General features: G+C 38.8%; 1 protein-coding gene across 1 annotated transcript in view; it reads left to right on the top strand.

Annotated features, from left to right (window-relative positions):
• The window catches only part of fa2h (fatty acid 2-hydroxylase), a 29,612-nt gene extending 6,130 nt beyond the window's left edge, over positions 1-23,482 (top strand). The window contains exons 2-7 of the mRNA XM_037106627.1: positions 14,432-14,551; positions 17,795-17,937; positions 19,130-19,230; positions 19,436-19,608; positions 19,838-20,090; positions 20,894-23,482. Of these exons, the coding sequence (XP_036962522.1) occupies positions 14,432-14,551; positions 17,795-17,937; positions 19,130-19,230; positions 19,436-19,608; positions 19,838-20,090; positions 20,894-20,961 (858 nt within the window). The 3' untranslated portion in view covers positions 20,962-23,482. The remainder of the gene's footprint in view (positions 1-14,431; positions 14,552-17,794; positions 17,938-19,129; positions 19,231-19,435; positions 19,609-19,837; positions 20,091-20,893) is intronic.
• Positions 23,483-25,097: the final 1,615 nt, after the last annotated feature.

Raw genomic sequence — 25,097 nt, 5'->3', positions numbered from 1 at the left:
GGAAGAAGAAGAGAGACTGAAAGGGTCAGGGAGGGACTTGTTCCAATGTTCACATTAAGTTCATTATTAACACCTGCTACTGTAAGGGGAAGAGTTACATCTAATTGTAGCACATTAGAGTAATAAAAGAATGGCTATTTTTTAAAGACTCTGTCTCTGCGGACCATCATAGACTTTCACTAGTATTCTAGTGTACTAGAGTCACAGTGTTTACTACGATCAGTTCTGTTCAGGTGTACTCTAAACCAGCGTCAGTTTTTCCTGCCAAGCTATTCAGGCGAACCATCTCTTTTATAGCTCTGAGTTTATCACCGTGGTGATACATTACCCGGCACATTGTTTACCTTTGCTACCATAGAGACTGCCGACGCAGCAATTAACACTCAGGTACCGGCCTCAGGTGGCTCCCCTCATCGCCCCAGTAACACCTGGAAGTGAGAGAGAGGGCGAGGAGGAGGGAAACTGCATGGATGGTCAGAGGATATGAACACATGCTGAAAAGTTTCACTTGATTTGAGTAAAGGTCTCGCAGGAGTGATACTAAAGCTCGACCTGTCACCTGTTTGTTCTGAGGTTTTTTTTTTGTTTTTTTTTTGTTGGCTTTATATAGCTTTATCGACAGGACAGATTGCGATATGACAGGAAACGGGATGAGAGAGAGAGGGAGTGACACACAGTGAGGTCAACGCCTCTGTACATGGGATGCCCGCTCTACCAACCGAGCTGAACAGTGCCCCCTGTGGTCATACCTTTCTTGACTATGAAGTCAATTGCTTGGATCATATGCATTGGGCTGCTGTGATGCCATGGGTGATCTCATTGGCTAGAGAGATATGAGACCGTGCTTATGTTTGGCCAGCGGAGAATGTGTAACACTGGGAACTTATTTCTGCGGAACTGTCCTGGAAATATCAACATTAAAAGTGTTACAAAATGATTTCATGTACACATTCTGAGAGCTGCACTGATGTGTTCATTTTCCCATGACTTTTCCCATTAGCCTACTCGTGACTTTACCAAACAAGTAATTATGGCCCAACATATGTGAGGCTCATATTTTATTGAAGGATGTTATGCTTGTCTGTAAATTTCCTTCTCCCTCGCCAACTCCTCTCTTTATACAATTACATGGCCCAGGGGATACACAACACACACCACACACACACACACACACACACACACACACACACACACACACACACACACACACACACACACACACACACACACACTCTCAAGAGGTGTGTTGTTGCAGAGAAACAAACAGTTGTAAGGGTGTGTGTGAAACTAAAATTGTCTCTCAGACACACCCAGAGGAGGGAGGAGAATTTGGAGAGTGTCAGGCTGAAGGAATACATTAGATATGTCTATAGGCATAGAGGATAGAGAGGACAGGGCTGCACCAGAAATCCTCCAGGTTTGTTGTATGTCTGTGAGAGATGGCAGTGATTTATCCTTGGTTCTGTATTTAATCGTACAATATCAGTTTTAGCTTCTTACTAAATGTTTATGTGATAAATGTAGCATTTCGATGTAACTTGAGACAAAAGTTTGAAAGTAGAGAACTGGTATCAAGTCATTATATTATCTTGCTATGAAAATGCAGCAAAACAAAAAATAAGCCTTGCCGTGGAGAATTCCCATAAAACATATTTAGCGACAGAGAAGGCACATTTCTTATTTTATTTTTCCATTATCAGAAAACAGATGCCAGTTGCAGCGGCGGTAGTCACGCTGAGTAAATTTGTCCTAAATATCTGCCATCAGTAAATCTTAATGCAGGCATGTGTTTGGGCTCTACATCTCAAACATTTCTGATCATGGGTTGTTGGGGGGGGAAACCATTGCTATTCACCTGTCACCATTTTGTACATACATACAGAATACCTACACCGTTTTAACATGGTTATGGCTGAACTAGGAGTGTTCACAATAATCATGATGTAAAAAGTGAAATATTGATCTTGTGTTAACAACACACATATAATGATATTGTGTGAATAATCCAGGGAAGAGGGTAGGCCCTGAGCATCTGTTTTTAATCAGTTCATCTGGTTGACCTTTCATTTTGAGGGTCATTTATCACCAAAAGAGAAGATGAAACACACAGTGAACAATGTTAAAAATAGATCAGATTGCTAGCATTTATTTTTCAAACTTTTTTTTTGATGACACGTAGCAGACGTGAACATGTGTCTTGAAGAAATCATTTTGTCTATGTTGAACTCCCATTGGTGTACAAAAACATCGAGACTTGATTGATGTCATTGAGTATTTAAAATCAAAGGTCTGTCATGCTGCATATCTTTTTTTTTGTTTATATTACACGTGCAGAACAACATTTAAGCAATGTGTGCAGAACATAGCACGCTGAGGCTGGTTGCAGTGTTATTACGGTACTTAGCCTACTCATTACTGTCTGTATGGTAACACGAAACCTTCTGCACAAACTGGCTAGCTACACATAGCTTCTGATTCTTGTACACACACACACACACACACACACACACACACACACACACACACACACACACACACACACACACACACAGGAGGAAGGGTGGAATCTTGAATCCTAGTCAGTCAGGTTTGACTGGGTCTATTAGTTAGAGGGAGATGAGTGATCCTGTTATCTGGACATGTACACACACATGCACACACACGCACACACACACACACACACACACACACACACACACACACACACACACACACACACACACACACACAGAGGCATGCACGCCAATCCCATTTCTTCCCTTGTGTCCCACCCCCATATAGCTTTCAGACACCTAAGCAGGATCCATCAGTTCAGCATAGGATTTAAGGTCTGAGAATGACTTTGACTTGTGTTGTGAATGCATTGAACAGTACGAGTGTGTGATGTTAACATATTCACCTGAAGTATTGTTTACATTCTGTCCTTCATCTTGTGTCAGTGATTACAGAAAAACAAAGGTCAAAACAAGATCATCACTAACAAATGTGTTGAGCTGCTGTGCTGTTTTTTTTAGCTTTTGTGTTGTATCACAGTATTTCAAATAGATACATAAAGATGTAAATACTAGGAATACTCCACTTGATATTGTTTTATATCTTTTTATTATATTGGCAATGTAAGGGAACATATTTTTAGACAAATCATATGTTTTTCTTCATTTCAAATAGGAATAAAAATTAGGTAATGGCCTACATGTGTATCAGGAGCACTAGCTTGTCCAATTAAGTAGGCTAGGCTAATTGGTTAATGTACTGTGATGTGTAATGTGTGAAGAATTTGGCATCTCAACAGCATTTATTTGTAGAAAGCCCGATGAATATTTATATATGCAATTACAATAGTCATATCTATCTATCTACCTATGTACATTTACATACAGCACCAACTAACACATGAAGATCACAATGCAGAAGAAGCTTTCGTGTAACATTAACATCGGAGCCAGATGAGCTTGTGTTGCAGTATTAAATTCCACAAAGAGCGATGTGAAAAACAGTTCCCCAAATCTCACCCACTGCTTTGACTTTTTAATTGGGCTCATTTCAGTGTCAACATTCACACAATTTCTCTTGAGTGTCCCTTAAGACTAATTTCTCCAACACTGCTCCAGCATGCTACAGTAGACAGAAAATGGCAAAACGTACAGACTCACAAACATGATGACATTTTTTTGCACTTTAAATTTAGATTTAGATTTCTTCACCTGTAATTGATACATGAAATGCTTAATGTCTGTTGCCAGTGTATTTGGCTATCATCACTGTCATCAGTGTTTTACCAAGAGTTGATAAGGGTGAATACAGACAGGTTTGGAGACTGATTGCTGGTTCCCAGTTCCCTGATCATGCCATACACCTGACACAGATGAAATAATGAAGGCTCCTGTGTGTGTGTGTGTGTGTGTGTGTGCGTGTGTGTGTGCGTGTGTGTTTGGATATGTGAATTGAGTCAATGTTTTCATGCATTTCCTAATGTGATAAATAAATGTATAGAAATCAATAGACTTAATAGTCACACTGTTGGATTTATGAATAAACCATTTTCTCTTACATTGGTTGTAATCTGTTCAAAGAATCGATGAGTGTCGTGAGTATTCAGAGCTCATGGCCTTTTCAGTGTTGTTGAACTTTCCACAGTGTTACTGAACTTCAACCTTGCTCTCTCCACGTTTCCTACTAGGGAACTGCTGTCGGCACACCCTCGGTAACACACACACATGCACACACACAGCTGTCACAACTCTTAGTTTGTCATAGGTTCTAATTTGTTAAGGAGACAACAGTAGAGATAAGAGTGCTATTTTCAGGATTACTACTTCAGCATCAGATTTTTTTCATGGTTTCAAACAACACCCAAAAACAAAATCTATAAATGGATGAATGAGTAAAGAGCATTTTTTATGGTGGAGTGTGGAGGATGAACTGAGGATCTCACAGCCTGATAAAATACTTTCTTTGTGTATACGTAGTGTAGTGCCCAGACCCTACCTACTCCAGAACTAACTTGACTTAGATAGTGTCATACTGTGTTACACAAGCTTTATAATATTTATCTTTTTATGTTAATTATAATTTGAATATCTCTATTTTTCATGGTATTGTATCAAGGTTAGAAGTTTCAGTATCGTGACAACAACACTGTGCACCATTCTGTGAGATTGCTGATTTCCTGTCGAAAATGAGATGGTGTTGTTGATTGTAATGTGGCCGATGATGGTAATGTCAACTGCATACTTAACAACAGAGTTCTCTTGATGTCTGGTAGTGCAGTCATAGGTGTACAGTGTGAACAGAAAGGGGTGGAGAACATAGCCCTGGGTTGTGATAATGTTGAGTGCTAAAGTAAAACAGGTGTGACTGCCAATCCAAACTATCTGGTGGGAGGAAGTCTTATATCCAGTTGCAGAGTGTTGTACTCAAGCTGAAATCAGCAAACAGCATTCTGATGTACTTGCTCTTATTCTCAATGTGTGTGAAGACAGACTGGAGAGTGGATATTGCATCTTCTGTGGGTGTGTTGGCTCTGAATGTATACTGGTGAGAATCCAGGCCAGCAGGGATTTTTAAAAACATTTTTTTTATGTGCACTAGAAACAGTTTCTCAAAGCACTTTGTCATCATGGTGGTGAGTGCAACAGGGGGATACAGACTATAAACAAGAGACTGCAAATTTATTTCATTTTCCTCTCCTAACATATTTAATTCCATGTTGGCAAAGTGATTCATGTGTGTGACGTGGGTCCATCTGTGGCCGATTCTCAAGTCACATCACAAAATACATGATCTTCATATTATTATAAATAAATGGATATTTCTGGAAAAATTAGCTTGGACCTGCCTAACAGGAAAGAAGAGCAGCAAATAAGAAACTTGAAACAAGTTAAACTAAAACCAGGGTCAACTTCCTGATTGCACAAGTTCAGAGTATCTGACCCCAAATTATGAAAGTCAGAGTTAATTATATTTTATATATATTCATTAATTCATATAAAACATTTGGTGTATGAGACCAAAGGTTTGACCGTTGAGTTCTCTGTGTTGTTATTACAAAATTGTCAATTATCATAGATGTCATAAACCACCTTAGCCTTCCGAGGTGACTGACTGACCCTTCTCATCTGCTACGTAACCTGAGACCAGAGGGGTTATGAAAGCAGTTTCTAGTACGAAGGTCACCTGTAGAGTTGCTGCCTTTGATGCTCTATCGTATTTTTGCTTTTATTTACTTATTTAACTCTAGGAGGAAGCCTCAGTGACGCTGCCTCAGTCTGTGTGCAACATTAATTATTATACAAAAGGTAGCAAGGAGTCAAGTTACTTGTTGGTGGCGGTTAACCAGAAATGCGAATTTGGCACACTGTTGGCAACAATTAAGGGTCAAAGTGGAAGTGTTTCATTATGTTCATGAAGGAATAGAGTTGGTAGCTAAGCTTAGGGAAATAAAAAACAATAGTTTATCAACTATCTGACTTCACCTCTAAATGCTGCTGCCATCATCCTTTGGTCACAAAATTCAAATTGCACAAACCAACCATGACGAAGTCTTCTTACACTACCCAAAAGGGGCGACACCTTCTCAGCTTTCTGCTTCAAACACAATTCGTCCACCTTTAGTCCCTATACTCTCCCTATCATGAGTCATAAAACACACAGTAATAAAATGAGAAACCCAGACCTACACCCTGTAGAGAAGTAAATCAGTTTTTTTCTGGTGATATGACACAATCTTAACACGAATAACTGATTTTATTTCACATCAAAATGTGCTGTAGATATTTGCTAAGAGTGATTTAAAGTCTATCCATTAATTAGACACTTCCTCAATCCATAGTCTAATATTTCAGACTGGTATGGGAATTGACACTGTCGGCAGGTATTATCAGCGTTGTGTGATGTTGTAAGTAAGCTAAATGAGCTAGACTTTAAAGGCTCTTCAGTCCGTCATAAGTAGTGTTATGGATAATAATACATTGCTGTATTTCTGTTTTGTCATGATAATTGTCACATATAAATGTTTGCCCTTTAGATTTATTGCTGTTTTTATTTGGTGATTTGGTTTAATGTTTGCCTTGATGGCAGAGATCCTATATGATATAAAGTATACAGTAAAGTAAGATATTAAGTAAGATATTTATTCCAAAGAACACCAATTCTTGTTATTGGTTTCCATTGCCGACTTAAATAAGCAGATCAGCCAGTTCCACAGTTAAAACTGTTTCTTTGTCAACAGTTGTAATGAAATCAGCTGTTTCCATTGTCATTCGTATTCACTGAGTCATGATGAGCCATCAAGACAGTTGTGTAGTAGGGATACACAAATTGTTTTGCATTTTTTTAAAGCTAATAACTGATAATAACCTTCTCTTTGCAGTTGATGCCAATAATAATTTTATTTTAAAAAGTTTCTAACCTGTAGCTGAAAGGCTTTCTTGTCTACCCTGCTTGGCTCCAGCGCAAAAACGGTTTTCAGTGCTCGTTCTGTGTGGACTTCTTCTTCCTTGTGTTGATTGGCAGATTGCAGACCAACTTTACCAACTACAGTATCAGAGTGCATAACTGCTGCGCTTTTTAAGTCGAAAATTAAAGCAATTTCACTTTGTATTTTTGGTTCTATGTGTTGGCTTATACTGCATAATTGGAAGATTTCAGTTGTCCGTTATTAGTCTTGATGTTTCCTTGTTACCTAAAATGGTTGATCTGACATTTTATCTGTGTAATATATAAACAGCGGAAGTGTGGCTCACCCATCTAGCCCCCTCACCTTCACCTTTGTCTTACCCCACCCTCTCCTCTATTCAACTCTGCCCCAGTATTTTTATGATCTGCTCGGCCCCTTCAACCCCAGTTTTAATCCTCTTCTCATCATCATCAGTTCGACCCAAATGATGTCATATGATGTCAACACATTTCAGCCTGGTTTGTCTTTCTCTCCACCAGCCTAATTTGGGGGTCACAACTGAGGGTAACAAAATGAAGCAGGATCATTGGACCACAGCCAATATTCAGCTATAGGGCTGCCACTGCTGATTATTTTCATTATCAATTAACCTGCAAATTAATTTCATTGATTAATATTCTATATAACGATAAAAAAATTATATGGGAAAAAATGCTGATCACAATTCACAAAGTAGCAAATCTTTTTATTTAAGAAGCTGAAACTAGCAAATGTTTGATATTTTTGTAACTTCGTCTCATTTAACTGACAGTCCATGCCAACTGAGATTTTCACACATCCCAACCTCAGTCATCTGTTGTACTCGAAATGTATTTTATTCCTCTTCACCACACATTTAATTTGTCCACCCACATTCTCCTCCCTCCTCTTGCTCTCCCAGCAGGCCGACTATAGTTTCTGTGTTGTGATGGTACCAGGCCACATCGCCACCCCACTCTAGTCATCTCCTTTGTTTTTTGTCCTTCTTTCATGTTGCCCCTCCTACTGGGACAGAGCTCTCCCTATGTCTTTCTACTTGACCTCAGTCTCCCCTATAATGTAAGATTATTGAGTCACGCTTCTCTCTCTTAATCATTATCTTAATTCTAATTTGTGCATACGCAAACACAGTTACACGGAATATACCATAACCTAAAGACCAGTCTGATGTGCCATGACAAGTGAAGTTCAACATTTTTCTTTATTTCCTGTTCTGAGTCAATAATCTACTTTTAACAGCAAGTACGGTGCACAAGGGATGAAATGATAATGGAGGTTTGCTTTATAAAAGTCACAGAAAAGGATTTCAGGTGTGACATATATTGTTAATGAATGCTGTGTAAGCTTGTTGACTGCTTTTAATCATACTCTATTAGCTGGAACATTATAGTGGAAGGTCTACTCAGTGTAATGCAGTCAATAGGTATCATTCTTGACATGACAATGAGCTGATGTGGGCTGAGAGTTATGTCAACAGCTCAAGCATACCACCCATTGTCTCAGCTCAGCCATGAAGAGTGTACACAGGCACTCCTGGATCGAACACAGAGGAAGGCTGACAACTCCTGAACTGTTTACTTAACAACAACTAGCAAATGACCCACTATTCTCGCTCAGCTCTCTGGTTTTATGTTCAGGCAGTAATACAGAAGATTTGTGTCAGAGCAGGTGACAGAGTAATAGCAAAGTGAGAGATGGACTGATTGCAGTTAGATAAGGTTAGTAAGATGGAGAGATGGAGAGTGAGTCAGAGAGGAGAGATGTCTAAGTGTTAGCTTTTAACTGAGTTACGACACCTGAGTATGGATCATAGTTATAATATTATAAATGTTTATACAGTTGTTTCCTTCAAATTAACCAAACACAATGGAAATCAAATCGATTTGACATGAATATTAATGACCTTAATTGTATTGTTGATACACAATGCTGAGGAGTGGACAGATTAACCGTAACAGTAAAATCCAGTATTTTTTTTGTCAAACTCAGCATTTCTTTATTCACATTTTTTAAGAGTCTAATCTCCAGACTTACTAAGCTACGATCATAGTGAGCGTTCTCTGGTCAGTGTTGAATGGCAGGCTCTGCATCAGTTAGAAGGAAGTCCCGCATCTCTTTGGTTCTGAGGTTGTCATATTTACCATGTCATCATGATTGTTGTCCGATCATTTGATACGATGTCTGTATGTTTTTGCCAAAAACCATCATCATCTCAGTTTTAGGTTCAACATATATGACACTTACTTCATTTACCTCACTTTATTCCTGCACTTGACCTCCATGTATGATGCTTGCTGGGTAAAATGTTAATATTTAATGTAAATTTTAAACTTGTGACTTGATGAATATTTTATAAATATACTTAACTATATTCAAGTACTACTGACTTTATAGTCGGTCAAACGTGAAGCTCTGATTCTGTCTAGTCTAGATCGTAATTTAGATTAACACCGGAGAAAAGATGTGCATTTAGTTGTTTGTTTCAGGTAAATAACAGATGTGTGGTTGGACATAAACCCAATCAATAAACCCTCACCACCTGTTGAGATATTTGTATGAATCTCCGGAACTGGCAGCATGACAAATTTTTATTAACTTCCTAAAATGTAGTATACAAAGTCAATTAAAATTAACTGGTCTCTGTCATTCTGCTGGAGTAAATAATGGCTAAAGATTTGAATTTAATGTAACACTAGAAAGTAACTCATAGCCTGTGCCTGAACTATGATGTTTTGTTTGCTGCTACTGTGTGTGGAGGAATACATTTCCCTCTCTCATGCCTATTCAAAATCTCAACCATTAAGGGCACCGAACACTTCCACGAACACTAAAATATGTGTTTTTATAATCTACGCAGGTGAGATGGCTACCAAAAGAAAGCCATTTATGTTGTTCAAAGGTGAAGTCATGCAACTATTAACAAAAGCAATAAAAAAAGGCTGTTGCTGAATTACTTTCTTGTCAGGTGAGTACAGTAAAACTTTGTAGTCCTTGTGGATGAGCAGGCTCAGGAACATTGTGCAGCCATGGCACTGTGGCTTTGAATTTCCCTAATGAGCTTTGTTACTTCTCAGCCTCTCACCCTTCCATGCTCTACTACAAGCTACATAAAATCTCTGTCTAAAAAATATGCAAAACCTGATGAATGCTGAAGGGTCACCAGCACCTTACATTATTCATGTGTGTTATAGTTGGACTTGGATATTGTGGTGGCTCGGCCATGTTTCCAATTTTGCTTGGTGGCTCAGCATTTCCCTGTGGACCACCTCAAACATCAAACAATGTAAATTATGAATCTATTGTGATTTTTTATTTTTTTTGCTGTTGTTGTTGTAAAACCTTCCATGAGCCAAGATTTAAATTTGAAATCAGAACTTGCTGACACACCATTACCTTTGGCTAAGTCACACATTGTTAACAAAAAGCTCACACACACAAATTCACTGGAAAATGATTCAAGGTTAATTTATATGAGATTTACAAGACAGAGTTGCAAAATAGAATGCAAGTTATTTACTGTTGAGTGTGGCGGATGAGTTGAGGAGTCTCATAGCCTGAGGAAGAAGCTGCTCTTTATACTAGTGGCACAGCAGTGGATACTTCTGTACTGCTTACTAGACAGTTGCAGCGTAAAACAGGCTGTTGCTGGAGTGGGTGTTATCAACTATAATTAACACATTTCTTCACAACTACATTCATGGACGGATTGGTTGAAAGCAGGTTATATTAACGCGATTTGATTGACAGACTGATGGGAGAGGCAAATTCAATCAGGAGAGGTTATACTATTATATTTTAAGAGGAAGGTTGAAGCCGCGAGTGATGTAATCTAGATAGTGATGGGATGAAGAGGATGGCTGAAGATCTGGATGAGTACGAGGTGGACTCCGATGAGCTGGGCCTTGGTACTGGGTATTATTAACTGGAGGTGAATGGGGTGGAGGAGGATTGCAATGATTTTGCATTGAAACGACAGCGGACATTAGCAGAGAGGAGAATAGATTGGTTGATTTGATCGTGGCAGAATCTTATTGGCAGAACTGAAGGAGTAAAACACCCATAGTCAGCTGATTAAGAAGTGGGGAGAGAGAGAGAGAGAGGGAGAGGGAGAGGGAGAGTGGAATGAATGTTAAGATAGTCCAGACTGAACTTTCACTGAGCGTCATTTAATGAACATTGCTCAGTTGTTGCACATCACTGCTGCCTGACCTTGCCTATGCAGGTGCCTGTGATAGCATTTTATAAGCTAATGGATAATTTTTTTTTTTAAAAGTGGAGTAAACATGTGGAACATAAAGTAACATGGGTAATCAGTGTAAGCCAGTGTGTTTGAACCTGATTTTGAGCAGCAGGTGGATCTGTGAACGTGAGTGTCATTTTTGGCAATGATCCCTCAATTGTGGTAATTAAACACATGACAAGGCTGTGTAACTCTGTAGCAGGCAGGATATTTTACAGTTGAACAATAAACTTTATTGCCTAAAATTAGTTAGTTCATGTAAACATTAAACTTAAACAGGGTATTTATAAATTAAAAATTACCAAAAGCATTTTTCTGTTTTGAAGTGGCTGCTTTTTTCTGCATTATATGCACCATAAAACAGAATATTTATATAAGCACATATCAGGCAACATATATGCCAATACTGATATATTTGTAAAAAGCCAATATTGGCCAGCTGATATATTGCTTGGGATCTACTCTGTAAGCTCTCTTATTCACGATTTTCATTGGAAATGTTAATAGGAACCAGTCAGTGATCAGCGTCTGTCATACAACACGACTTCTGCTTCCCTACAATTATACCACTACAACTACTTTAATTAATACATGTTAACACTTCTCTTATTTTTTCCTTGGAATGTAAAGTAAACTATATCACAGATCCACATTCACTCTTATCACATGTTTGGTCAGAAAAGCTCAATAAAAGGACTGAACCAGCTAGAATTGCAGGTACTTTACTTATCCTGGACTGTTGAGATAGTTTGATTTGTGCCATATAGTGGCACTGCCTATTCATTTGTTTGTTTCCATTGTCAGCTCCTTGGAGAGTAAGCTTAGGTGTTGCACAGTGGTATAGGTTGCTCTATCAGAGCATTATGCAACAGAGGGTTCAAATGTTGGTTGTGTTTTAAAAAATGCATTTAAGGTGACATGTGGAGGTTTACACATACTTCAAGATCGAATTAGACACATTAGAGTAAAGTTTTTTTTGTATTCACAGCAGTTATGTTGGTTTAAATTTAGAGCATTTTGTCAGGTTTCCTATTTTGAATTCTGTCATATTCAATGTCTCATTCTTTTCTGTCACATCTGACACCGCACCCTCAGAATTCCTCTCCAGTGACCTCTGTAAAGCCAATCCTGTATATATAAAGTGGGGTGAGGTAAAGAATCACACATTACTTTTGTTCGCTCACGTAGGCCATGACTGCTGCTGCTGATACAGAGGGTGTGTCTTCCCATCGCTTTCACTAAAATAAAGCTATAAAGCTATAGGGCTACTTGTTTTGTGTGTGTGTGTGTGTGTGTGTGTGTGTGTGTGTGTGTGTGTCAGTGTTTGTGTATATATATTTTTGTGTGTGTGCATATTGGTAGCCTTGAGCCAATAGCCTTTGCTGTGTCACACTGGTTTTTGCTGCTAATTTTATTCTTTTTTGTATCTGCTCTGTATCATAAAGAAGCTATTCAATGTGTCCTGTCCAGGGGATACAGATGTAAATTATTTTATAGCTAACTCTGCTACAGATTAGAAGCTTAACGCTGTCCCTGTCAAATAATCAAAATAATTATCAAATGTACACCATCACCCATAACTGCTCTTATAAAATGTATCTCATCTTTCTGATGGTACTCTTTGTCTTTCCTTATCTGAACCTCTATTTCCCCAATACATTTATATGTATTGATATCAGTTGCTCAACCTTTTTTTAAGCCTGTGGATGTGTCATTATTACATAACTGTATTAGAAAAATATATATATTATTATTTGTATTAATATTAGACAATGTTCTTCTCTTGATACTGTAGACAATGCCAGGTTTTTATGACAGTATCTTGTTCTCATCAAAACTGGATCTGGAGAATGGAATTGATTTCATATAACTCCATCAGAGTGAGTTACAACATGAAATGTATTCTTCCAAGAAGGAACAACACAGGTTAATGGCCTGTTTGTTTCTTGTCTTTTCTTTTTTTTTTTTTTTTTTTAGCACAGTGTGATAATGGATGGTGTAACGTTGCCCCGTAGGTGTTGAATTGCCATAGGTGATGTTAGAAACAAACCGTAGGGGACCTGTGTGTGTGTGTGCGTGTGTGCGTGTGCGCGTGCGTGCACAGTCTGCCTGCCTATGCAGAATGCTCTTTATATTTTAAACTGCTCCAACTCCATAACATTCTCTAACATTATAGCTAACTCTGCTGCCTTGGTTTGTCAGTCCCGCACTGAGATACTCATAGCTTGTTGCCTGACAAGCATAAACAGTTAACCACAGTGGTGACAAATGGGGAAACTGGGTCACCATAGGAGAATATTGTAACCACAGAACCATACTGCCAGCTTGAAATAACCATCGTATAAGGTCACAGGTAGCAAGCATTTTAGACTAAAAAGGTTGCTGTAGATGGAATATTCCTTGAGTAAGACTCATGGCACAAGTTGCCAATCAAACTGAAACATTTTCAATGCGAGCATATATATTCTGTTTTTGTCCATGTCCTCCGGGGCTCTTTTCCAGCTTATTATTTGCATTTTTCATCAGTAGGTATTATGAAGTCTACAAGGCCCTTACAGGCCGTGCAGCCACAGTAGCCACTTCCTTTAGTTGTGTACATGCCACTAATGATGCATTCAAAATTGCCTTGCACATAGTGTGACTTGTTAATGGAGACTAGGTAGAACATTTCTGTTGTAAATAGATTCCTAGACTGTTTTTTTTTTTTTTTTTTTTTTTTTTACAAATGCTGTATCATTTTCAACAAGAAAGACAAATTAAGTTGGCATAAGGGAAGAAAAACTGAAGCAGAATGACCAAAGAAATTAAACAAGGATCCAAACGTCATGTCACATCAGTGTTGAATAAGGTTTTACCCATGTACCTGACGGTTGAACGTGTTTTTCTGTGATATAAAGGTTCAAAGTTCGAAAGATTGTAAATGTTGAGCTCACATGTAGTCATAACTGTGAAATATCTAACAAGGTGAGGAGGCTGTTTGATTCACCAGAGGAGAGCAAAGGGCAGCCACTCTGGAAACAAACTCACACATACAGATCAGTGTTTGTACGTCTTCATCATACCATAGCTTATTTGATAGGGACTATATAACTATATTTATCTCTGACTTTTGCTAAAAGAAATTAAATTGGAAGAGACTCAAAAGACCCAAGAAGTACCACTTTAGACATGTCTTGAAAAACATCCACTTTTTTTATTTCTCTCGGATACCCTCTGTTGTTAACTGTTTCTGTTTTCTTCTTGTTTCTCTTCAGACTCTGAGAGAGAGGAGGAAGGGAAGTGAACAGACCAATGGACAGACGTCAGAAAAGAAGGTGAAGGAGGAGGACGAAGACAGCCCATTCAACCGCTGCAGCTCTGTGGACCTGGACAAGGTATTTGTGTGTGTGTGTGTGTGTGTGTGTGTGTGTGTGTGTGTGTGTGTGTGTGTGTGTGTGTGTGTGTATGTGCACGAGTGATGGTGGGTAGAAGAAGAGTGAACAGCCATCAGGTTATTCACCCTGCCTCATTCCAAAACTGTCCCTGTTTGTTTGCAGAATCTGATGTTCTCACACTGCTAGACATAAGCATGTGCAATACAAAAACACACAGTCACTGCCGAATGCCTATTCTTCTCTCTAAACCCTAAACTTTCCCCTTAAGGAGGTGTATGTCCTCGCAGTTATACACATAGTGACCCACTTTATTAGGGCCACACTCATGTGACTGAGCAATCTGACAAGTTCTTTTTTTTTAACAGGTTCACAGCACAGTGTGGTAACAGATTCAACCAGTCCATCTTGTTCACTCTGTTGCCAGGCAGCACTGTATTGAGCGAGAGGCATCACAATTAACCTATCACATTGTAAACCTGACCTTACTGGGCCTCAAACACCTTAGTACTCAGTACCCAGCTTCACCTGTCATTCAGCTGTTTTAATTAAGCTGGCGTTTTAATACTCTTGTTCTGGCATAATTGTAAAATAAACCCCTCACCCTGGACACTCCCATCACAAAGCTCTACTATGGTTTGATTTAAAAAACAGAACCCAAGTTCTGAATACAAAAGGTGTTCCTTTGAGTGTGGCAGCAGTGTTAGGAATGTCACTTTAGTAAGTTTAAAGTGACGCCACCTCCTTGTTCAGGTATGCCTTATTTTCTGGCATCGTATCGTTGACACAGTACAATGAACTGGCAAACTGGTAAAGCAGGAATGCAGCTACAGTCAGTCTCATTATTTAGATACTCACGTTATCTTACATCAAGTCAGGTGTACGGGGTATGTTTGTGTCTGTGCATGTGTGTATATGTGCATGTGTGTGTGTTCAACATTTTGTCGGAGCCATGTCATGCAGGATTGAGAGGCATTGTTGAACAAATACGTGGCATGGTTTCTCTTGTCTTTTTCCGTTTGTTAATTAAGATACAGAAACAGCAAAATTCACCTGTAGAATTTTGCTGAATTGTATTAGTATTTATGAACATGGGTGAAAACATAACCTAGCAAATGCCAGTCAGATGATAATGTATAAAACAACATGTTTCATCATGATTTTGGGGCTACTTATTATGTCACGCCAGTTGATGTTTGTTTAAACGCATCATATCAAAACAGCCAGTAAATTTCAGTGGTTTTACTTCTAAACATTTGCAGCTCTAACAGGCTTTGATCATTTACGAGAGGAACCTTTGTATCAGGTATAGACTGACACAGAAACCTGAGGCTGATTACAGGTTACTGCCTGAACGATAATCTGTCCATCACATAACCTCATTTACACACAAAAAATGGAAAGACCGCATCTCCTCATTCACTCAGTATGACATCTGCACTTCCACACCAAGCATCATATTAATGTATTCACTGACAGTTTAGCACTCACGGCACTTCTTGTTGCTACGACCAGTCAGTTTCCTGTCATATCACTGCAGCGTTCACAAGTTAACAACCTCAGAGCCCCGTCACCCTCTTCTTTTAATGCCTCCATTCATTCAGGACACGGTGATTAATGCAGCTCAGCTTATTCTGTACTGATGGTAAGTATATATATATATATATATATATATATATATATATATATATATATATATATATATATATATATATATATATATATATATATATATATATATATATAATATAAAAAGTTATTTCCCTTTAAATACCCTTTTTGTCCCGTTGACAAACCAACCAATCAAACAACAATAAAACAACATGTTTCATCATGATTTTGGGGCTACTTATTATGTCACGCCAGTTGATGTTTGTCGTGTTACAGGGCAGTTTAAGTGGCCAGCTGATTCAAACCATCACCACTGTGTGTGGCAATTTCCTGTCACAAGCGGTATCGTGATATAGTTGATTTCACTTCCTTTTTTAATATCAAAATCTAAGTTTTCTCCAGTTTAATGACTTGTTGACTAGCAGCTGATACGCATACATGACATTTGCTGTTTGGAGAAGTTGAACATGAACACCAGTTTTCCAGTTTTCAGCATCAGGACTCTCTCAGAAATATATCCAGCTGACTATAAGCTGACTTCTGTGCAGTAATTGTAGATAAATGGTCCTTTACTTTCTACTGTACTTCTATATGGCTTTGATTTTACTACTACACTGATGGGTACTGAGTGTACTGAGGGTACTTTTTCAGCTTTACAACTACTGTACAGGATTACTTACCATCAGTACAGAATAAGCTGAGCTGCATTAATCACCGTGTCCTGAATGAATGGAGGCATTAAAAGAAGAGGGTGACGGGGCTCTGAGGTTGTTAACTTGTGAACGCTGCAGTGATATGACAGGAAACTGACTGGTCGTAGCAACAAGAAGTGCCGTGAGTGCTAAACTGTCAGTGAATACATTAATATGATGCTTGGTGTGGAAGTGCAGATGTCATACTGAGTGAATGAGGAGATGCGGTCTTTCCATTTTTTGTGTGTAAATGAGGTTATGTGATGGACAGATTATTGTTCAGGCAGTAACCTGTAATCAGCCTCAGGTTTCTGTGTCAGTCTGTACCTGATACAAAGGTTCCTCTCGTAAATGATCAAAGCCTGTTAGAGCTGCAAATGTTTAGAAGTAAAACCACTGAAATTTACTGGCTGTTTTGATATGATGCGTTTAATGTGATCTCGCCAACCCCAGTCATGCTATTAGTGTGCTAAACTTTCTCATTAATAAGTTTGTCTGAAGTTCTGACTTGAGATCAGCTTTCCTAACCTAGGACATAGCTGTAGATGTTGCAAAACTGACTCTAGGTCACTCTGAATCTTGACTGTTTTATCATCATTGTTGGCCCACAGCACGGCAACGTGTGTCATGTGAGAGGCATGAGGACGTTGTAAAGAACTCATAAAAGTCATGTCTGGTTATAAAAGTCTGGTCTTTGGACTCCGGAAGAAAACCCTCATTATGCAGTTAGAGCGAAGTAACCATGCAGAAGCACACGCACACAGACACAAACGTGCATACAAATAGTCACTTCCTGGTTGGAGCGCAGTTTATCTGTTTTTAACTCTCTGCTGCCACCTGTTGTCATTACAGACTGATTGTCTGGTGAAACACACTTTCCTGTGCTTTTCCATTACTGTATAGGCTGTATTTCATCGATTTCTCACTGATTCTGTCTTGACAGGATCTGGTGGACTGGCGGAAGCCCCTGGCTTGGCAGGTCGGCCACCTCGGAGAGAAATATGATGCGTGGGTTCACCAGCCAGTCGACAGGCCGATCAGACTGTTTGGAAACCCCCTCCTGGAAGCCAGCACTAAGACTTCCTGGTGAGAGCAGAGATTATTCATTATTATTGAAGAGAAAATTACAGGATGACGAGAAAAATGTTTCCTTGTGTATGTATAGATACATTTATCTAATTAGTTATATAATAGTTAATTTAATCATTAATATGTGTTTAGTTTTACAGACTTGCAATCAAGATAGGCTTGGTTTCACTAAGCATCTTGTTCACAACCTTTTGTACATTCCTAAAGTTTCCAAATATGAATGAATGTGTGTAATTCACAGATGTTAAAAAGAATAAGCAATAAATGTATCTAAATGTCTGAATCGATCAGTTTTTTAAGTCTACGGTTGTGATGTTGCTGCAGGAGACTTGTTGACTCGATTGTTCTATCTGTCTTTTTGCATTGGACTAGTTCTACCTGATCACTTCTATTAATTTGTCGTACTTGTGTAGAACGTTTGTGCTTTTAATCGGGTATGAATGTGCCTTAAAATTCTACAGCATATTTCATATCGTATTTCGCCAAACACAGAGGTCACGGAAAATTTTAGTCCTGTGAAAACTCTGATTTTGGAATTTCTTTTTAAACGACAACTAAACAAGTAAGAATTTTGATCACACCTCGTAATATAATATGTTGAACAGCTGTCACCAGCTGTTTAACCAGCTGAGCTGTTCACCAGCTCACTGTAGAGCAGCCATGTCCAAACTGTTCCATGAAGGGCCAATGTGGCTGCAGATTTTCTTTTCAGCCAAGCAGCAGCACACCAGACCTGACTCATTTAATCGACTGGTCTCAGTCTTCCGTCTTGGTCAAACTGTGTGCTCTTGACTGGCTGGAACAAAAACCTGCAGCCACATGACCCTTTGTGGAATAGTTTGGACATGCCTAATGTAGAGAGATGCTTAGAAGTGACGACAGAGAAGTTTAGGAGCAACAAAAAGCTGTTATATTCAAGTATAGCAACAAGACATCTGATACTTGTTCTAAATGAATTGCAAATGTGTCTTGATGCTCATAAGACATGCAGAAAAAAGATACAACAGAACCTGAATATTTCTACTCTTACATAATTAACAGTATTAAATCCAATTTCAGTGCTAATGAAATTAACACATTTGGAAGATGGAGGGCAGTGTGCATTATGGAGCATCACCCTCAATATGATCTGATAGAAAGTATAAAACAAGCGAGAGGATGTTGATTATTTTGTGCTGCCTTGCAACAGGTACTGGGTTCCAGTGGTGTGGCTTCCTATTGTGTTTTATTTAAGTTGGCACTGCTACACCACCCTGTCAGAGGGCACCACTAGGATAGTCCTCAGTTCAGGTAACATTCATACACATACGCATACACATGCCTGCACATACAGCCATATGATGGTTATAGGTCATGATTTAATTTTCGTTCACACGTCCATATTATCATGTGTACACACACGCCATGCTATACATGTTTGTTTTTATCATTTTCATGTCCGATGAATGTTTGTGTGCATCGATGTCATGTCGCGATGTGTGTGTTTGTGTTCCAGACTTTTCAATCCCGATCCATAAGTACATTTTCCCGATGCTCTTTTTGATTGGCTGGTTCTTGTGGTCATTCATCGAGTACTGCATCCATCGCTTTGTCTTTCACATGAAACCGCCGGCCCATAACTATTATCTCATCATGCTCCACTTCCTCCTGCACGGACAACACCACAAGGTAAGTACACGCAAGTGAGTCTGAGGGACAGGCCAGGTCTCCCTATCGTAAAAGTGTTTTATGATGCTGTTATGGCACAAAACGAATGAATTATCTTATATGCTGGTGATTGACTGCACATTACCTTTCAGCAGCCATAATGAATTTAAACTTTCTAACCTCCCTGCTGCTGTGAGCAAGCATATACTGTACGTGTTTAAGTGTATGACTCTAAGTTGTTTCTCCACAGTCTCCATTTGACGGCTCTCGACTGGTCTTCCCTCCCGGCCTGGCCTCTTTAGTGGTGGGGAGTTTCTACATAATCCTCCGCAACACGCTGCCGGATATCCTCGGGATATGCGTGTTTGTCGGGGGACTGTGTGGCTACGTCGTGTATGATATGATCCACTACTACCTTCACTATGGCTCGCCAAAGAGAGGCTCGTATATGTACAGCCTGAAGGCCTACCACGTCAAACACCACTTTGAGCACCAGAGATCAGGTGAGCAATGGAATCCAGATACAGCTGTTTCCATCAACATATGTTGATTTGTAGTATGACTTTACAAAAAGGTCAATTGGAAAAAAAACTGGCAAATAAAATCTTTTTTGACAAACGCTTCTTGCGCTTAATGGGAGACAAAAACACCTTCTTCAAATCAGCTCTGACATAACAAGCATTTAACTCTTATGTGACTGATCATCTGTTTTGGCTCCTCTATCGCCCTGATGGAGTATTTTTTTAATCCGTTTTTAGTCACAAAGTCTGTGGTCTCACACAAACTCCCTCCTTTGGTTCATGTCAAAAGTAAAGTACATAAAGCACAGGACCTCCATTAACACAGTAGTACCTAAAGACAGAACTTGATTAAATTGTGCTTAATTCCGTCTGATAACTGGTGATTCCTAAAAGTGTTGTATATCCGTTCCAGTTGTCTATTATTGGCCTCCTTATTTACTGATAATTGGTTTGGAATAAAACATACATTTCCTGAGCCTTTCCTTCATGAACTCTCTTTGTTACAGCCTTGTATAACATAGCTTAAGTCCGCAACGTCTGATGAAGCTACGCTTTGCAGAGCCTAGTTAGGCTGGGCTATACATCTTATATAATCATTTTCTATATATTTTCTTATTTATTTATTTTGTTTTACTTTTTACAACATTTTAGAGTTTTGCTTAAAATTCAGTTCATAGCCGGATGGAAACATATCTGCATGGAGCTCAGCCCAAGGAAGAGATTTGATTCTCCCCGTTCTGTTTTTGTTTTGATCCACCTGATGTCATCTTTATTTCTCTCACCAGGTTTTGGAATCACCACCACATTCTGGGACCACCCCTTCAAAACGGTCATCCCTGATGAGAAGTTCTAACACATAATCGGCTCTCCTGAGGGGCCACAGGACTTATCAACCAGCCTCTTAGCAGCCAGCCCTCCTGCTATAACTACCGGACACCCTTAATCTCCTCAAACCTCCGCAGCCATAGCTTTCACACTTCTGAGGACTTCTGGGCCACTGCAACTAACCTATTCATACATACTATAACACATATTAACCTGCTTTTTGATTCCAGCCAGGAACACATTATTTGCCTGAGCTTGCTCATCTGGGTGTTTTCCCACTGTGATCATCTCTTCACAGTTGAGAGGCCTTTCTGTGCCATTTTTATAACAAATCAGCATCTGCTGTCGTTTTCTTCACTGCACTGACCTCCCAGCCAAATCATTACCTGACAGCCAAGAGGTGGGCCATTGAAAGAAAGAGAGGGACACACACACGAACAGACACACACATATTCATGTCTGTATATTCAGATCGTTACGGTTTCATTTAATGAAAAAAATTATATGATTCCTAAATGGCTGGAGAGTTTTTTAGAGCACATTCAATACAACACTGAAGAAACTAAAATACAAATACTCTTTTCATGGTTCCTAAATATTTTCTAACAGCACAATGTCGATCCACACTCACAAATGGAACTGTGTACACACATAATAGCTTACAGATACACACACACTGTCCTATGTTCCCTCAGAGTGGGAGAGGGGGAACAGGAAGTGAAAGATGGTAGGTGAATGTGAAAGACAGAGAGGGAAGAGGATGTGACGGAGAGACAGAGAGTGTGGGAGAGTGTGTGTAGAGAATGTGAGTGAGAGAGAGCCCCAAGTTGGTGAACTTACTCAGGAAAAAAAAGCTAAAAAAATGTTGATGCTTCCCAATTGTCTTCAGCTTTAACGTTCCTCATCACTATCATAGTTTTGTTTTTTGTTTTTTTCCCACCTACGCTGCTACTCACTGCTGCAGGTCTGTAACGGCACACATAATCTCCCTCCACCATGGTTACTCTCACTGTAGTTTTTGGAAGCAGCTGCGAACAGAAAACATGTGTTTTCAAATATAAGAACATGCTGAGATTCATTTACAGTTTAGATTTAAGTTATTAATTATCAGCAAAGCTGCAGAACGTGCTAATGCGAAGTACTGTTGATGTCATGATGTTCTAAATGTTTAAAACTGCTGTGGAGACATATTTTTTCAAGTCTTGTAATATTTCCTCCATTTTGTTTTTGTCATTAATGATATAGCAAAGGTGTAGAAAAAATATTTTGTAAAATGCTTTGTACAGGAGAGATTTTTTTAATTGCATCAGCTTTATGTTGTCAGAGGGAGCAGATTTTTTTTTTTTTTTTTTTACTGGTGAGACAAGAAGAAAACGGATGCATTAAAGTGTAAAGATGGATGGATGGATGAGTGTTGTCATTGTGTCAGAGGGACAGAGCTGAGGCATGAGGCCAGCCTATCAGATGTCCTGCTGTGGGGATCTCGGGGTTAATTTTCAGAGAGTCATCTAGGTGACAAGAGAGGGTTTGTTTTCTCCAGGAAATAAAGGTTCTTTGTAAATTGAGTGGCCTTTCTAAGACTAAGGGGAACTAATTTTTAGTCCTCATGCCTCACCCCACCCATTAAATGCCACTGGTTGGTGTGGCCCTGCAGATCCCGGCAGGATGACGATAGATTAACCATCTGACTGGACAGCAGGATGTCCTGATAGTGCCTGGCGGATCCTCAAAATGTCTCCTCTAAACACTGGACAACAACACTGATAACTAAAGCAGAACAAACTTAATTAAAACCTTTAACATAAATAGGTAGAGCACAGTGAAATCCTTTTAAAGCAACTTTTCTATTGTAAAGAAGTACTACTCACAGAGGAGTAAATTAATAATACAGATGAAGATGATTGTAATTGTATCTTTTATTCCTGGCAATTCAAAGCAGCACTAACATTTAACTCTTCAGGTTAACCTTTAGAGGGCTGTGTCTATAAAGTTTCACCCGTGCTTGCAGAGTTAAGCTGTAACGAAAGTTTGTCCTGTTGTCTGCAGCTCGCATATCCATTTATATAAAACCATAAGACTGATGTCTGATGTCTGATGCTGCACACAGTGTAATTAATAATGAATGTTGAAGATAAAGTGAAGAAAGAACTTTGATATAATCACTATGTACCACAAAGATGTTGCTTCAGAAAGAACCAGAAATTATTTTGAATATATGTAATGATGGTAGAGACCATGACGACTGTACTAATGATGATGATGTGCATGAAAATGATTGTGGCGGCTGCATGTCAAAGTGAAATGATTCCACCTGTTGGAATAACATATATACAGATCTTATTTATGTATATTTATACCATGAAGGTGAAAAACAACAGCTTGAAAGCTTCGATTCTGACAAGTGGACTTTTACTTGTACTAGATTATGCAGCTTAAAATTTCCCAAATCTGTTTACTATAATATCTTTTAACTTTTTATTTTGAAATTTGTAATGTCTATGCAAATGCAAACGTATTTGTAAATAAATGTCTGTATATTTCTGATGTCAGTCTGTCTTGTCTTGTTTTTGTTAAATCTCTGTTGTACATGAAACCTGAACCCAGTTGTATAACGTCTTCTTCGACTCTTGAGCAGCTTTGTCAAAACAAAACAGCATAGTTGCATTTGATGCTAAACTCTTGTTTTATATCATCACAGTGAATTATTATAAAATATTTAGTTTCTACTTTATATCCATCCATTATGTGTTTAAGGCCAATTCTATGTGTAACCCATTACTTATGAGTTGAATACTACATGCAGAGAATATGAATTGTCCAGGTTTATCTATTTTACAGAATTAAACCAATCATTGCCTATTTGCATGTTTCGTTTTATTAAAAACTTATAATATCAACCAGCCCTTTCTTATTTGCAGCATGTGGAGCGCAGACTTAGCCACAGGCTATCACAAAAACTATTGTATGCCAATTAGCAGGATAAACTTAATGTTAAATGTTATAAAATTTTTTACAGCTTTTTTTTTTTTTTTTTTACAACTAGTTTATTCTGTTTTAAACAATACCTTGTTGTAATTTACAAGAAAACATACTATGACAAACAGCAGTGAATGGAATTAACACTCAAAACACAATGATAAGGCGAACGCAGCCACAAGTAGCTGCTAGCATGGCTAATGGCACACAGCCTGCAGCTGGCATCAGTGGGTAATGTCTCTGGTTGGCAGTGTTGTTGCTAAATGCTAATGGAAGCATGCTAACATTTTATTGTTAAGTAGGTGTAATGTTTGTTATGGTCGCCATGGAGTTGCTAGCATGCTAGCACTTGCTAATTAGCACATAATCCGAAATAGGATGGCAATGTCATACAGTGTTACAGGTCTTACTCATAAACAAAAGACTCAACAAAATCTTAATTCTTTTTCTGATGAGTGCTCTGCATGGAAAATGAGGGGATCAACAACATTACTATTGTCCATCTCAAGTGGGACATGAATGTCTAAATGTCATGGACATCCATCAAACAGCTGTTGAGGTATTTTAGTCTGGATGAAAATATTAGATATTGCCATATAGAACTACACTGAAAGTATATGACTAATGACGTATCCATTCAGAATAGTTTGAAATATGCCATAATAACATTCACATACGTAAAATATTGACTAGTGCAGCCTATGAAACCAAAGCTTCAGTATCTGACAGGTTGGGAACTCAAAAATCAGCTATCTCACAATTCAGAGCTTTAAGCAATTAAAAACTCTGAGTTTTCAGAGGGCTCCATCTAACATAGAACACCTTTTTTCCCATTCAAGGATAGCATTGCTGGTATGTCAGCTTGTTGATCAATCCAGTACTGGACAGATTGTGGATCTCAATGAAATTTTCCGACATTCCCAGAGCCTGGACCTGGCTCCCAGAGGATGACAGATACCAACCTTAGTGATCATCAGACTTCCAGTCTAGCTCAGCCATGAGATGGACGTTTGTCCTCTAATACAGTGGTTCCCAACCTTTTTTGTCTTGTGTACCCCCTGAGCCTTTTTGTCAGACCATGAGTATCCCCTCACTCATGAGTGTTGATAAATCCAGAATGAATCCTAATGACATTGGTGATCTTGAGTGTCTTCAACCTACGGCCAGGTCAACATCGGACTTGTTCAA

This window comes from Acanthopagrus latus, chromosome 8 (assembly GCF_904848185.1).
Source record: "Acanthopagrus latus isolate v.2019 chromosome 8, fAcaLat1.1, whole genome shotgun sequence".
In the NCBI taxonomy this organism is placed as follows: Eukaryota; Metazoa; Chordata; class Actinopteri; order Spariformes; family Sparidae; genus Acanthopagrus; species Acanthopagrus latus.
This window is presented reverse-complemented; position numbering and strand designations above follow the sequence as displayed.